Raw genomic sequence first — 14,120 nt, 5'->3', positions numbered from 1 at the left:
AGCATTCAAAGCATGATGCTGTGGCAAACTTGGAAACAAACAGAATGGGAAGAAAATGGATTTACTGTAAACAGAACCTAATCATGCTAAACGATAGTGACAAGAGATGGGGCAGAGGATAAGTAGGAGCGTGCCATTCTTCAACCCCTGAAGTGCTACATATTGATATCTGATAGCTATTTTTGACATAAATGCCAATCGAGGAAGGAAACGCTTTGGAGAATAAACTGAAGTGAGGTAGGGTGTTAATACACTGCATCTACTGCTAAGAATAGTGAATAAAAATCGTTTGCTTCTGTGGAGGGGAAAAGCAACTTATGTTCAGAGCTAGTGAAATTTTTTGCAACTTAAATAACTTTTTCCAGAGAAAAATGCAGATATGGCAACATGGAAACATTCTGTGAATTTATGTTGATTTCAACACATTAATTTGGTTGAAAAAACACTTAAGTTCTGAAAAAATGGAATGTTTTGTTTCAACATTTTCTGAACAAAAAGGTTTCAACTTTTTGGTTCAAAAGGTCCTTTAATTTTCATTAAAAAACACGATAAAAATGTTGTAAATGGTTGGAATCCAAACAAAACATTTTTATTTTGTCGAATGAAATGTTTATTTTCACCCACAACAATATTTTTTTTAATTGATTTCCTGACAAATTTGAACAATGTTGGGTTTGGTTTGACCCCAAACAATTGGTTTTTGGGATTGTATGTGTGTGGGTGAGAAAGAGAGAGAGAGAATTGCTAACAAACAAACAATGTATTTGTCTACCTCTGTTTATGTTGGGAAACATAATAGGCATTAAGATCGGAGCTGGCATTTCACAAACTACAGAAAAAGAAAAAAAATCTGACTGAGGTTGTTGCCTTTTTCCAGCTGAGATGAAGCAGATGGCTTATTTCAGAAACCGACATGGGGAAAAAAATATGTTACCTTTGGATAGTGCTTTTATAACCACATTGTGGCAGGAAACAAAATATATTTTTCAGAAGAAGGAATTGTGTAAAGAGAATATACATGTATACTCCATACAATTGCTAACTTGAAGGCTTCATTGTACACCCTTATTTCTGTCCCTTTATGCATATGTGTTACAACACCATCTTTAATGACATAAGCATGTTGTTTTTCTCAAATAATGCCCTGGGGGAAATCCTGGTCCCATTGAAGTCAATGGGAGTTTTGCTACTGACTTCAGTTAGCCAGGATTTCACTCTGTAAGTATGAAGGTAGCACATCTGCATTTGGATTTGAAATGCTGCTTTAGAATCATAGGGAGGGAACTCAGGAGGTCATGTAGTCCAACCCCCTGCTCAAAGCAGGACCAATCCCCAATTTTTGCCCCAGATCCCTAAATGGCCCCCTCAAGGATACACACACACACACATATATATATATATATATATATATATATACATAAAAATATTTATTTTAGGGCTGTCACAACACTGGGTTTAGCAGGCCAATGCTCAAGCCACTGAGTTATCCCCCCTTCCTTAACTGCAATTCTGGGGATGGCTGAGTTCACCCTGAAGCCCACTTAGCTGGGCTACAAACACACCAGCAAATGTTCATTATTACTCTGCTTTACTTAACAGAGCTGCTTTGCTGGTGCCCTACACCTGACCTAGGTCATTTCCACCAGTGCAAAGCATGCACACTCACTTTGCACAGGAAAATGATGAATCTGGCACAATGTGCAGCAAGTGAAGTGCAGTTTAATGCTATAATTACATACTTTTAAATTCTATAGCAGTGATACTCGGACCTCAGTGCTTCCAGAGACAAATTAGCCATCAACATTACCCAAAAGAGCCACAATAGTGTGAACTCATCGTTTTATTTACCTATTTAAACAGTATGAGAGGGAAATATTTAGTGTGTGTGTGTGTGTGTGTACACACATACACACAAAAATATTTATTTTAGGGCTGTCAAGCAATTAAAAAAATTAATCACGATTAATTACACTAACAATAATAGAATACCATTTATTTAAATATTTTTGGATGTTTTCTACATTTTCAAATATATTGATTTCAATTTCAACACAGAATACAAAGTGTACAGTGCTCACTTTATATTTATTTTTGATTACAAATATTTGCACTGTAAAAAAACAAAGGAATAGTATATTTCAATTCACCTAATACAAGTACTGTATTTCAATCTCTTTATCATGAAAGTTGAACTTAGCCCTGGTCTACACTAGGACTTTAGGTCGAATTTAGCAGCATTAAATCGATGTAAACCTGCACCCGTCCACACGATGAAGCCCTTTATTTCGACTTAAAGGGCTCTTAAAATCGATTTCCTTACTCCACCCCTGACAAGTGGATTAGCGCTTAAATCGGCCTTGCCGGGTCGAATTTGGGGTACTGTGGACACAATTCGACGGTATTGGCCTCCGGGAGCTATCCCAGAGTGCTCCATTTTGACTGCTCTGGACAGCACTCTCACCTCAGATGCACTGGCCAGGTAGACAGGAAAAGAACCGCGAACTTTTGAATCTCATTTCCTGTTTGGCCAGCGTGGCAAGCTGCAGGTGACCATGCAGAGCTCATCAGCAGAGGTGACCATGATGGAGTCTCAGAATCGCAAAAGAGCTCCAGCATGGACCGAACGGGAGGTACGGGATCTGATCGCTGTATGGGGAGAGGAATCCGTGCTATCAGAACTCCGTTCCAGTTTTCAAAATGCCAAAACCTTTGTCAAAATCTCCCAGGGCATGAAGGACAGAGGCCATAACAGGGACCCGAAGCAGTGCCACGTGAAACTGAAGGAGCTGAGGCAAGCCTACCAGAAAACCAGAGAGGCGAACAGCCGCTGCGGGTCAGAGCCCCAAACATGCCGCTTCTATGATGAGCTGCATGCCATTTTAGGGGGTTCAGCCACCACTACCCCAGCCGTGTTGTTTGACTCCTTCAATGGAGATGGAGGCAATACGGAAGCAGGTTTTGGGGACGAAGAAGATGATGATGATGACGAGGTTGTAGATAGCTCACAGCAAGCAAGCGGAGAAACCGGTTTTCCCGACAGCCAGGAACTGTTTCTCACCCTGGACCTGGAGCCAGTACCCCCTGAACCCACCCAAGGCTGCCTCCTGGATCCAGCAGGCGGAGAAGGGACCTCCGGTGAGTGTACCTTTTAAAATACTATACATGGTTTAAAAGCAAGCATGTGAAAGGATTACTTTGCCCTGGCATTCGCGGCTCTCCTGGATATACTCCCAAAGCCTTTGCAAAAGGTTTCTGGGGAGGGCAGACTTATTGCGTCCTTCATGGTAGGACACTTTACCACTCCAGGCCAGTAACACGTACTCGGGAATCATTGTACAACAAAGCATTGCAGTGTATGTTTGCTGGCGTTCAAGCAACATCCGTTCTTTATCTCTCTGTGTTATCCTCAGGAGAGTGAGATATAATCCATGGTCACCTGGTTGAAATAGGGTGCTTTTCTTCAGGGGACACTCAGAGGAGCCCATTCCTGCTGGGCTGTTTGCCTGCGGCTGAACAGAAATGTTCCCCGCTGTTAGCCACAGGGAGGGGGGAGGGTTGAGGGGGTAGCCACGCGGTGGGGGGAGGCAAAATGCGACCTTGTAACGAAAGCACATGTGCTATGTATGTAATGTTAACAGCAAGGTTTACCCTGAAAGAGTGTAGCCAGTGTTTTATAAAATGTGTCTTTTTAAATACCGCTGTCCCTTTTCTTTTCTCCACCAGCTGCATGTGTTTCAATGATCACAGGATCTTCTCCTTCCCAGAGGCTAGTGAAGATTAGAAAGAAAAAAAAACGCACTCGAGATGAAATGTTCTCCGAGCTCATGCTGTCCTCCCACACTGACAGAGCATAGACGAATGCGTGGAGGCAAATAATGTCAGACTGCAGGAAAGCACAAAATGACCAGGAGGAGAGGTGGCGGGCTGAAGAGAGTAAGTGGTGGGCTGAAGAGAGTAAGTGGCGGGCTGAAGAGAGGGCTGAAGCTCGAATGTGGCGACAGCGTGATGAGAGGAGGCAGGATTCAATGCTGAGGCTGCTGGAGGACCAAACCAGTATGCTCCAGTGTATGGTTGAGCTGCAGCAAAGGCAGCTGGAGCACAGACTGCCACTACAGCCCCTGTGTAACCAACCGCCCTCCTCCCCAAGTTCCATAGCCTCCACACCCAGACGCCCAAGAACGCGGTGGGGGGGCCACCGGCCAACCAGCCACTCCACCACAGAGGATTGCCCAAAAAAAAGAAGGCTGTCATTCAATAAATTTTAAAGTTGTGAACTTTTAAAGTGCTGTGTGGCATTTTCCTTCCCTCCTCCACCACCCCTCCTGGGCTACCTTGGTAGTCATCCCCCTATTTGTGTGATGAATGAATAAAGAATGCATGAATGTGAAGCAACAATGACTTTATTGCCTCTGCAAGAGGTGATCAAAGGGAGGAGGGGAGGGTGGTTAGCTTACAAGGAAGTAGAGTGAACCAAGGGGCGGGGGGTTTCATCAAGGAGAAACAAACAGAACTTTCACACCGTAGCCTGGCCAGTCATGAAACTGGTTTTCAAAGCCTCTCTGATGCGTACCGCACCCTCCTGTGCTCTTCTAACCGCCCTGGTGTCTGGCTGCGCGTAACCAGCAGCCAGGCGATTTGCCTCAACCTCCCACCCCGCCATAAACGTCTCCCCCTTACTCTCACAGATATTGTGGAGCACACAGCAAGCAGTAATAACAGTGGGAATATTGGTTTCGCTGAGGTCTAAGCGAGTCAGTAAACTGCGCCAGCGCGCCTTTAAACGTCCAAATGCACATTCTACCACCATTCTGCACTTGCTCAGCCTGTAGTTGAACAGCTCCTGACTGCTGTCCAGGCTGCCTGTGTACGGCTTCATGAGCCATGGCATTAAGGGGTAGGCTGGGTCCCCAAGGATACATATAGGCATTTCAACATCACCAACAGTTATTTTCTGGTCTGGGAATAAAGTCCCTTCTTGAAGCTTTTGAAACAGACCAGAGTTCCTGAAGATGCGAGCGTCATATACCTTTCCCGGCCATCCCACGTTGATGTTGGTGAAACGTCCCTTGTGATCCACCAGAGCTTGCAGCACTATTGAAAAGTACCCCTTGCGGTTTATGTACTCGCCGGCTTGGTGCTCCGGTGCCAAGATAGGGATATGGGTTCCGTCTATGGCCCCACCACAGTTAGGGAATCCCATTGCAGCAAAGCCATCCACTATGACCTGCACATTTCCCAAGGTCACTACCCTTGATATCAGCAGATCTTTGATTGCGTGGGCTACTTGCATCACAGCAGCCCCCACAGTAGATTTGCCCACTCCAAATTGATTCCCAACTGACCGGTAGCTGTCTGGCGTTGCAAGCTTCCACAGGGCTATCGCCACTTGCTTCTCAACTGTGAGGGCTGCTCTCATCTTGGTATTCATGCGCTTCAGGGCAGGGGAAAGCAAGTCACAAAGTTCCATGAAAGTGCCCTTACGCATGCGAAAGTTTCGCAGCCACTGGGAATCGTCCCAGACCTGCAACACTATGCGGTCCCACCAGTCTGTACTTGTTTCCCGAGCCCAGAATCGGCGTTCCACAGCATGAACCTGCCCCATTAGCACCATTATGCATGCATTGGCAGGGCCCATGCTTTCAGAGAAATCTGTGTCCATGTCCTGATCACTCACGTGACCGCGCTGACGTCGCCTCCTCGCCCGGTAGCGCTTTGCCAGGTTCTGGTGCTGCATATACTGCTGGATAATGCGTGTGGTGTTTAATGTGCTCCTAATTGCCAAAGTGAGCTGAGCGGACTCCATGCTTGCCTTGGTATGGCGTCCGCACAGAAAAAAGGCGCGGAATGATTGTCTGCCGTTGCTCTGACGGAGGGAGGGGCGACTGACGACACGGCTTACAGGGTTGGCTTCAGGAGGCTAAAATCCACAAAGGGGGTGGCTTTACATCAAGGAGTAGTTCAGGCAGGACTTCACGGAGGGTTCCAATAAGAAATGGTGCACCTAAGTTATTGTTCTTATTGGAACAAGGAGGTTAGCCTGGCCTCTGATTGATACATGGCTAGATCTACCTCGCTGCACCTTCTCTGTGAGAGACTGCAGTGTGACCTAGAGGAATGAGTCCCCTAGACAGGGGAGGAGGCAAATGAGTACAAAACAAATCTGGTCTATTTCTTGTTTTGATCCACTCCATCTATCTTTTACATCTTTGGCTGGCAGCAGACGGTGCAGAAGGACTGCAAGCCATCCACATCTCATGGCTGCTCGGCAGAAGATGGTACAGTACGACTGCTAGCCATCCTCATCTCTTGCCTGCCTGGCAGAAGATGGCACAGTACGATTGCTAGCCATCGTCATCTCTTGCCTGCCCGGCAGAAGATGGTACAATACGATTGCTAGCCATCGTCATCTCTTGCCTGCCCGGCAGAAGATGGTACAATACGACTGCTAGCAATCCGTATTGCCTGCCTGCTCACCATTAGACGGTTCAATACGACTGACTGCAGGACTAAAGAGAATGACCTGGTCAAGTCACCAAAAATTTAGTCCCTGCGCCCATGTCTGCCCAGGCGCTCCCAGCCAGGAGCACCTCGGACATGACGAGGACGGCTACCAGTCATACTGCACCGTCTGCTGCCAGAAGGCAATGGGTTGCTGCTACTGTGTAGCAATGCCGTACCGCGTCTGCCAGCACCCAGGAGACATACGGTGACGGTTACCTGAGCGGGCTCCATGCTTGCGGTGGTATGGCGTCTGCACAGGTAACTCAGGAAAAAAGGCGCGAAACAATTGTCTGCCCTTGCTTTCACGGAGGGAGGGAGGGAAGGGGGGGACTGACGATATGTACCCAGAACCACCCGCGACAATGTTTCAGCCCCATCAGGCATTGGGATCTCAACCCAGAATTCCAGTGGGCAGCGGAAACTGCGGGAACTGTGGGATAGCTACCCACAGTGCAACGCTCCGGAAGTCGACTCTAGCCTCGGTACTGTGGAAGCACTCCGCCGAGTTAATGCACTTAATGCACTTCTGTGGGGACACACACACTCGAATATATAAAACCGATTTCTAAAAAACCGACTTCTATAAATTCGACCTTATTCCGTAGTGTAGACATACCCTTAGAAATGTAGAATTATGTACAAAAAAATCTGCATTCAAAAATAAAACAACGTAAAATTTTAGAGCCTGCAAGTCCACTCAGTCCTACTTGTTCAGAGAATTTTGTTTACATTTGCAGGAGATAAATGCTGCCCGTTTCTTTACGATGTGACCTGAAAGTGAGAACAGGTGTTCTCATGGCACTGTTATAGCCGGCGTTGCAAGATATTTACGTGCCAGGTGTGCTAAAGATTCATATGTCCCTTTATGCTTCAACCACCATTCCAGGGGACATGCGTTCATGCTGAGGACTTGATAACATGTTCATTTTCATTATTTGAGTCAGACGCCACCAACAGAAGGTTGATTTTCCTTTTTGCTGGTTCAGGTTCTGTAGTTTCCGCATCAGAGTGTTGCTCTTTTAAGACTTCTGAAAGGAAGCTCCATACCTCATCCCTCTCAGATTTTGGAAGGCACTTCATATTCTTAAACCTTGGGTTGAGCACTGCAGCTGTCTTTAGAAATCTCATACTGGTTCCTTCTTTGCGTTTTGTGAAATCTGCAGTGAAAGTGTTCTTAAAATGAACATCTGAGACTGCTATAACATGAACAATATGGCAGAATGCGGGTAAAACAGAGCAGGGGACATATAATTATCCCCCAAGGAATTCAGTCACAAATTTAATTAACACATTTTTTTTAACGAGCATCATCAGCATGGAAGCATGTCCTCTGGAATGGTGGCTGAAGCATGAAGGGGCATACGAATGTTTAGCATATCTGTCACGTAAATGCCTTGCAATGCTGGCTACAAACATGCCATGCAAATGCCTGTTCTCAATTTCTGGTGACATGGTAAATAAGAAGGCGGCACATTATCTCCTGTAAATGTAATCAAACTTGTTTGTCTTACCGATTGGCTGAAGAAGTAGTAGGACTGAGTGGACTTGTAGGCTCTGAAATTTTACATTGTTTTGTTTTTGAGTGCCATTATGTAACAAAAGAAATCTACATTTATAAGTTTCACTTTCATGACAAAGAGATTGCACTACAGTACTTGTATGAGGGGAACTGAAAAATACTATTTCTTTTGTCATTTTTACAGTGCAAATATTTGTAAAAAAAAATAATATACACTTAGATTTCAATTACAATACAGAATACAATATATATGAAAATGTAGAAAAACATCCAAAATATTTAATAAATTTCATTTGGTCTTCTATGGTTTAACAGTGCAATTAAAACTGCGATTAATGGTGATTAATTTTTTTAATCATGATTAATTTTTGTGAGTTAATTGTGTGAGTTAACTGTGATTAATCAACAGCTCTAATATATATATGTGTGTGTGGGTGTGTATTATATCTTATGATCTTCCAAGAGAAGAAACAGCCTCTCAGCTAGTAATGGACATTAGCAACTGATCACGTTTAAACTACACCACCCTCTTCTTAAATCAGGAAAAAAATGCTACTCACTTGATGAAATCCCAGGTAGTCCTGAACTGTAGGCGAGACGTAGAAGACAGAACCGTCTGCCGTGACTGCAATGACAAATCCATTGAGTGCCTGAAAGAAAGAAGAGATCCAGTCCTATAGGGTGCACAACAATATTTTCTGTGTATGTGCATAGATCCATGACACAGGGGAACACTACAGGACTGTGTGTGAACTTGTTACCTGGGATCCTAGAAATCCGTTTGCCACAGAAAAACATGGAATTTCCATTTTTACAGAGAATCATTAGTTTTTACATTTTATGAAAAAATAAAAACGTATATAGTAGAACCCAGATTATGCAAGCCTCCATTATCCAGCTCTCTGTATTAACTGAACCCCCAGCCGCCCAGGGCTGACAGCCATGGGGCAAAACAGATCGAGGGGCATGACGGGGGATTTTAAAGAAAGGTGAGTCTTTGGGCTCTGATTCAGCAAAGCACTAATTTAAGCATCTCATTAAGTTTTGTTGATTTCAATGGGTGTTAAATACAAGTTTAAGTGCTCTGCTGAATCAGTGCCTATTTTAGAGATCAGCAACTGAATTGCAGTGAACAATTTACTTGACAAAAACCCCTTTTTTGGATTATTCCTGAACTAATGATTTACCACTGTCAGAAAGCATGATGGGGGTGGTCGGGCCTTGCAGTTGGAGTCAGGGATCAAAGCCAGAATTAGGAGGCTAATGCGGGGCTGGAATGAGGCCGGAGTGAGAGCTAGGATGGAGTAGGACAAGGAACAGGGCTAGAGCAAGGCTTGCGGAGGCTGTTGACACTGTTAAGCAAGGAAGCGTTCCAAGCCCTAGAGTGATGTTGAGCAAACTAAGCTGCTGTGAGGCTTCTATACTCGCCCTGAGAGTCACCAGGCCAGTTCCTGGCTTGTGGATTGGCTGGAACCCAGCACAGCATGACTCATCAGTGCATGTGTCTTAATCAGGCTCTAGGTCAGGGATGACTCATCATTTTACAGTCACAGTCAGTGCTCTGAGTACTCCGTCCGCACTGGGTGGCTGGTCAGATAGGTTATTGTTTCTGCACACTCACCCAGGTAATCCCCACCCCACAAATGACCAGGCAAACACTGCCACCATCAATACTTGTGGAAATAGAACTGTGGTCCTTGTGCACGTGACTGTGTGCCTGAATCATACAGAGTCTGAGTCTGCTACAACTCTGTGCTGAAGAGCCTGGCTTTTTAGCTCCAGCTGAAGCGAATCAGACATTTAGCTCCAGAGGCCCCTGATTTAATCCCTGCTGCTATCCAAGATGGTGGCTATCCCCAAATGTATGCATATGGGTATTTGTATATAAATAAACTTTAATAAAGCTTTCCATTGGCCACTGTGGTTTAACATAAGGACTGTGGGAGCAGGGAGGGTGGATGCTGGGTACCTCTGAGGCTGAAATAACCATTATAGGAGACAGTATTCCCTGCCCTGTGCCCTCTTGCCTCCGATCTATGTGGGACCCCTACCCTTACATCTGTGGTATCTGCAGTTGCTTTCTCCCTCTTATTAGAAATATGCAAATTCTTTGACACAACTTCAAGAAGACAATAGCATGGTTCCCACCTGTCTCATACTTGGGACCACAGTTCGTTCACATCTGATTTCACCCTGGTTCCAGCCAAATGGTGCTAATGTTCTAAATGTCCTTCAACTTATCCTAACACAGCACTCACCCAGGTGAGAATTGCACTGGCAAATAGACTGCACTCTTACCTACCTCTCCAAGGGCAGACGATAAAGCTTCTAACATGGACCTAATCTGTACAAATACTCACTGCTTCTGTTAATTGTATTCATGTCACCTGCTAACTTCACCTTTAGCTCTGTACTCGGCAATTAAATGCAAGGCATATACTAAAAAGGAAAAATTAAATTGATAGCTCCTCAATGGCAAAGCAGAAATCCCCCACATTAGAGGAATGGTTCCAAAAAATATGGAAGATCGCGGTTATGGTAAAAATAATATTCATTCATCGAGTACACCCACCAAAATAGACAGAGATACTGATATTTGGTTGCCATGTATACAATGCTCAGATATATTGCAAACTCATCTGTGAAAAACCTCCACCAATTGCATTGGATTGTCTTTTTGCAAAATTGATTACTATAATAGACCTGCTGTGGTTTGTTAATGAGCAAAGAGTGAATTGTTTTGCAGTTTAAGAAAATTCCTAGAAACAAAGGGTGAAATCCTGGCTCTAATGAAATCAATGGCAAATCTCTCATTGACTTCGACAGAGCCAGGATTTTGCCCCCCACAGCGATGGAAAGAAGTCAGTCCTCTAATGTGGTATTACCATGTCCTGTAGAGACACTGGGCAATGTCATTGCATTGTGTGTCTCTCCCTCAAAAAGTGGTATGTTCATTTTTGTCATTGTTAATATTGCATTCATGGAACCTATCTGGCAATGATTTGTAAAATGGCTTATACTTTCTAAATAGACAGCTGTTAAAAATATCAAGTCTTGGTCACCAGCACCCTGCATTTTCTTCTCAAATCCTTCACTCCTAACTCAGGTAAAGTCCCAGTGAAGTCAGCAGGAGTTGTGTGTGACTGTAGGAATTGCTCTGCTTCTACTCGTAATATATTTTACCCAAGTAACGTACAGGCCACCTGCAACTTGAGTAGTGAGAAATATTTCAGCCTTGTTTTGTAATCTCCAAGAGGAGCAGCATGCAGAATACTCTATGTCTGGCAAAAGAATGCAGGATTCCTGGTTGGTCTAAAGAAAATAATTACCTTATTTGTATGGAAAGAAAAGAGGAAGAAAAATCCATAATACCCTGAGAGAAAATTATTTCTGGTAAATTGTGATCAATTAATGACTGCTTTGTTCTGGTGTTAAAAAATGCCAGCACGTACAAGAAAAAAAAATTACAGTTTCAAGTCACACAAAAGGATTGCTTTCTCTATAAACAATGTGCTTTTAGCTTCTTGATGCTATTATTTAAACATTTGCACTTTGCAAGGGTGCCAAGAAAAATCAGACTCCCTTCAGTCAACTTGATTCAATGGTGGTGTCAACTGAACAGCTCATGTTACTGACTGTTTGGAGTACTGTCTTTAGTTTGTCCTGCTTCTGGTTCTTTTTGGGCACTCTCCACAGTGAAGCAACAGTCAGATTTTCCAGGTTATAGAAACTTTTTATGGGAGCTAGTTTTAATCTTAAATGGTTTGATCTGTGTTCCAAAGGACTTTTGCTCTCGGAGTTGCTATATTAAGAGGCCGAAACTGTGCAAATTTGATCCTGTGCCTATTGAAGTGAACTGTAAAACTCCCATTGATTAGAATGCTGCAGGACTTTTTTACTGGTGACCCCTTTGACATAGCAAATCTCTGAGTGCAACCCCCCCCTTATAAATTAAAAACACTTTTTAATATATTTAACACCATTATAAAAGCTGGAAGCAAAGCGAGGTTTGGGGTGGAGGTTGACAGCTCATGATCCCCCCATGTAATAACCTCACGACCCCCTGAAGGTCCCGACCCCCAGTTTGAGAACCCCTGGTCTATATGATCCATTATGTCTTCCACTTTTTGTCTCCCTCTCCCCCCACCCAGTGCCCCAACTTTTCAGGATATAATGTTAAGCATGTTATACATGCTGACACAACTTCTACTGCCCCGAGGAATTTTTCTGAAATGAGGCCCCTGATGATAAGCAGCTGTTTATTAATTATTATTCGTATTACCATTTCCCCAAGATGATCCCTGCCCCAAAGAGCTTACAATCTAAGTAAATTCAGACGGTAATGCAGACTGTGCAATAACATTTAAATTACTATCATAGCTAAGGTATACTTTTAGAAAGCTTATTTCATGATCAGCTCTACATGAATTACAGTGAGCACTGTACACTTTGTATTCTGTGTTGAAATTGAAATAAATATATTTGAAAATGTAGAACTGATCATGAAACAATGATGGCTAATGGTTTTCAGACTGATTATACTTGTGACAGACCAGACCAGTAGGGTACAGGAGTCTCGTCCTATTGGGATCCAGGAAGAGGGCGGGCAAAGCTCGCCCACTGCTAAAGGATCCCCCCCCAGCCTAAGGGGGGGATCCACAGGACCTGGAAGCCAAATGATTACGTGGGACAACTAATGAAGAACAGGAACGGGAGTGCGGTCAAAGGGTCAAAAAAAGGGAACCGGACGGGGATACAGGAGTCTGGTCCTATTGGGATCCAGGAAGTGGGCGGGCAAAGCTCGCCCACTGCTAAAGGATCCGCCCCCCAGCCTAAGGGGGGGATCCACAGGACCTGGAAGCCAAATGATTACGTGGGACAACTAATGAAGAACAGGAACGGGAGTGCGGTCAAAGGGTCAAAAAAAGGGAACCGGACGGGGATACAGGAGTCTGGTCCTATTGGGATCCAGGAAGTGGGCGGGCAAAGCTCGCCCACTGCTAAAGGATCCCCCCCCCAGCCTAAGGGGGGGATGCACAGGACCTGGAAGCCAAATGATTACGTGGGACAACTAATGAAGAACAGGAACGGGAGTGCGGTCAAAGGGTCAAAAAAAGGGTACCGGACGGGGATACAGGAGTCTGGTCCTATTGGGATCCAGGAAGTGGGCGGCCAAAGCTCGCCCACTGCTAAAGGATCCCCCCCCAGCCTAACGGGGGGACCCAAATGACCTGGAAACCAAATGATTACGTGGGACAACTAATGAAGAACAGGAACGGGAGTGCGGTCAAAGGGTGAAAAAAAGGGAACCGGACGGGGATACAGGTGTCTGGTCCTATTGGGATCCAGGAAGTGGGCGGGCAAAGCTCGCCCACTGCTAAAGGATCCCCCCCCAGCCTAAGCGGGGGATCCACAGGACCTGGAAGCCAAATGATTACGTGGGACAACTAATGAAGAACAGGAATGGGAGTGGGGTCAAAGGGTCAAAAAAAGGGAACCGGACGGGGATACAGGAGTCTGGTCCTATTGGGATCCAGGAAGTGGGCGGGCAAAGCTCGCCCACAGCTAAAGGATCCCCCGGCCCCAGCCTAAGGGGGGGATCCACAGGACCTGGAAACCAAATGATTACGTGGGACAACTAATGAAGAACAGGAATGGGAGTGCGGTCAAAGGGTCAAAAAAAGGGAACCGGACGGGGATACAGGAGTCTGGTCCCATTGGGATCCAGGAAGTGGGCGGGCAAAGCTCGCCCACTGCTAAAGGATCCCCCCCCAGCCTAAGGGGGGGATCCACAGGACCTGGAAACCAAATGATTACGTGGGACAACTAATGAAGAACAGGAACGGGAGTGCGGTCAAAGGGTCAAAAAAAGGGAACCGGACGGGGATACAGGTGTCTGGTCCTATTGGGATCCAGGAAGTGGGCGGGCAAAGCTCGCCCACTGCTAAAGGATCCCCCCCCAGCCTAAGGGGGGGATCCACAGGACCTGGAAGCCAAATGATTACGTGGGACAACTAATGAAGAACAGGAATGGGAGTGGGGTCAAAGGGTCAAAAAAAGGGAACCGGACGGGGATACAGGAGTCTGGTCCTATTGGGAT

The 14,120-nt window shown here is 45.2% G+C and overlaps 1 protein-coding gene across 1 annotated transcript in view; it reads right to left on the bottom strand.

Moving 5' to 3' along the window:
• LOC141996272 (aryl hydrocarbon receptor-like) overlaps positions 1–14,120 on the bottom strand; it is a 164,230-nt gene that overhangs the window by 22,679 nt on the left and 127,431 nt on the right. Inside the window, exon 4 of the mRNA XM_074968256.1 lies at positions 8,581–8,670. Coding sequence (XP_074824357.1) covers positions 8,581–8,670 — 90 coding nt within the window. The remainder of the gene's footprint in view (positions 1–8,580; positions 8,671–14,120) is intronic.

The sequence above is a fragment of the Natator depressus genome, chromosome 11 (assembly GCF_965152275.1).
Source record: "Natator depressus isolate rNatDep1 chromosome 11, rNatDep2.hap1, whole genome shotgun sequence".
In the NCBI taxonomy this organism is placed as follows: domain Eukaryota; kingdom Metazoa; phylum Chordata; order Testudines; family Cheloniidae; genus Natator; species Natator depressus.
Note: the sequence above shows the minus strand (reverse complement) of the source record. Positions and strands in the feature narration are given on the sequence as shown.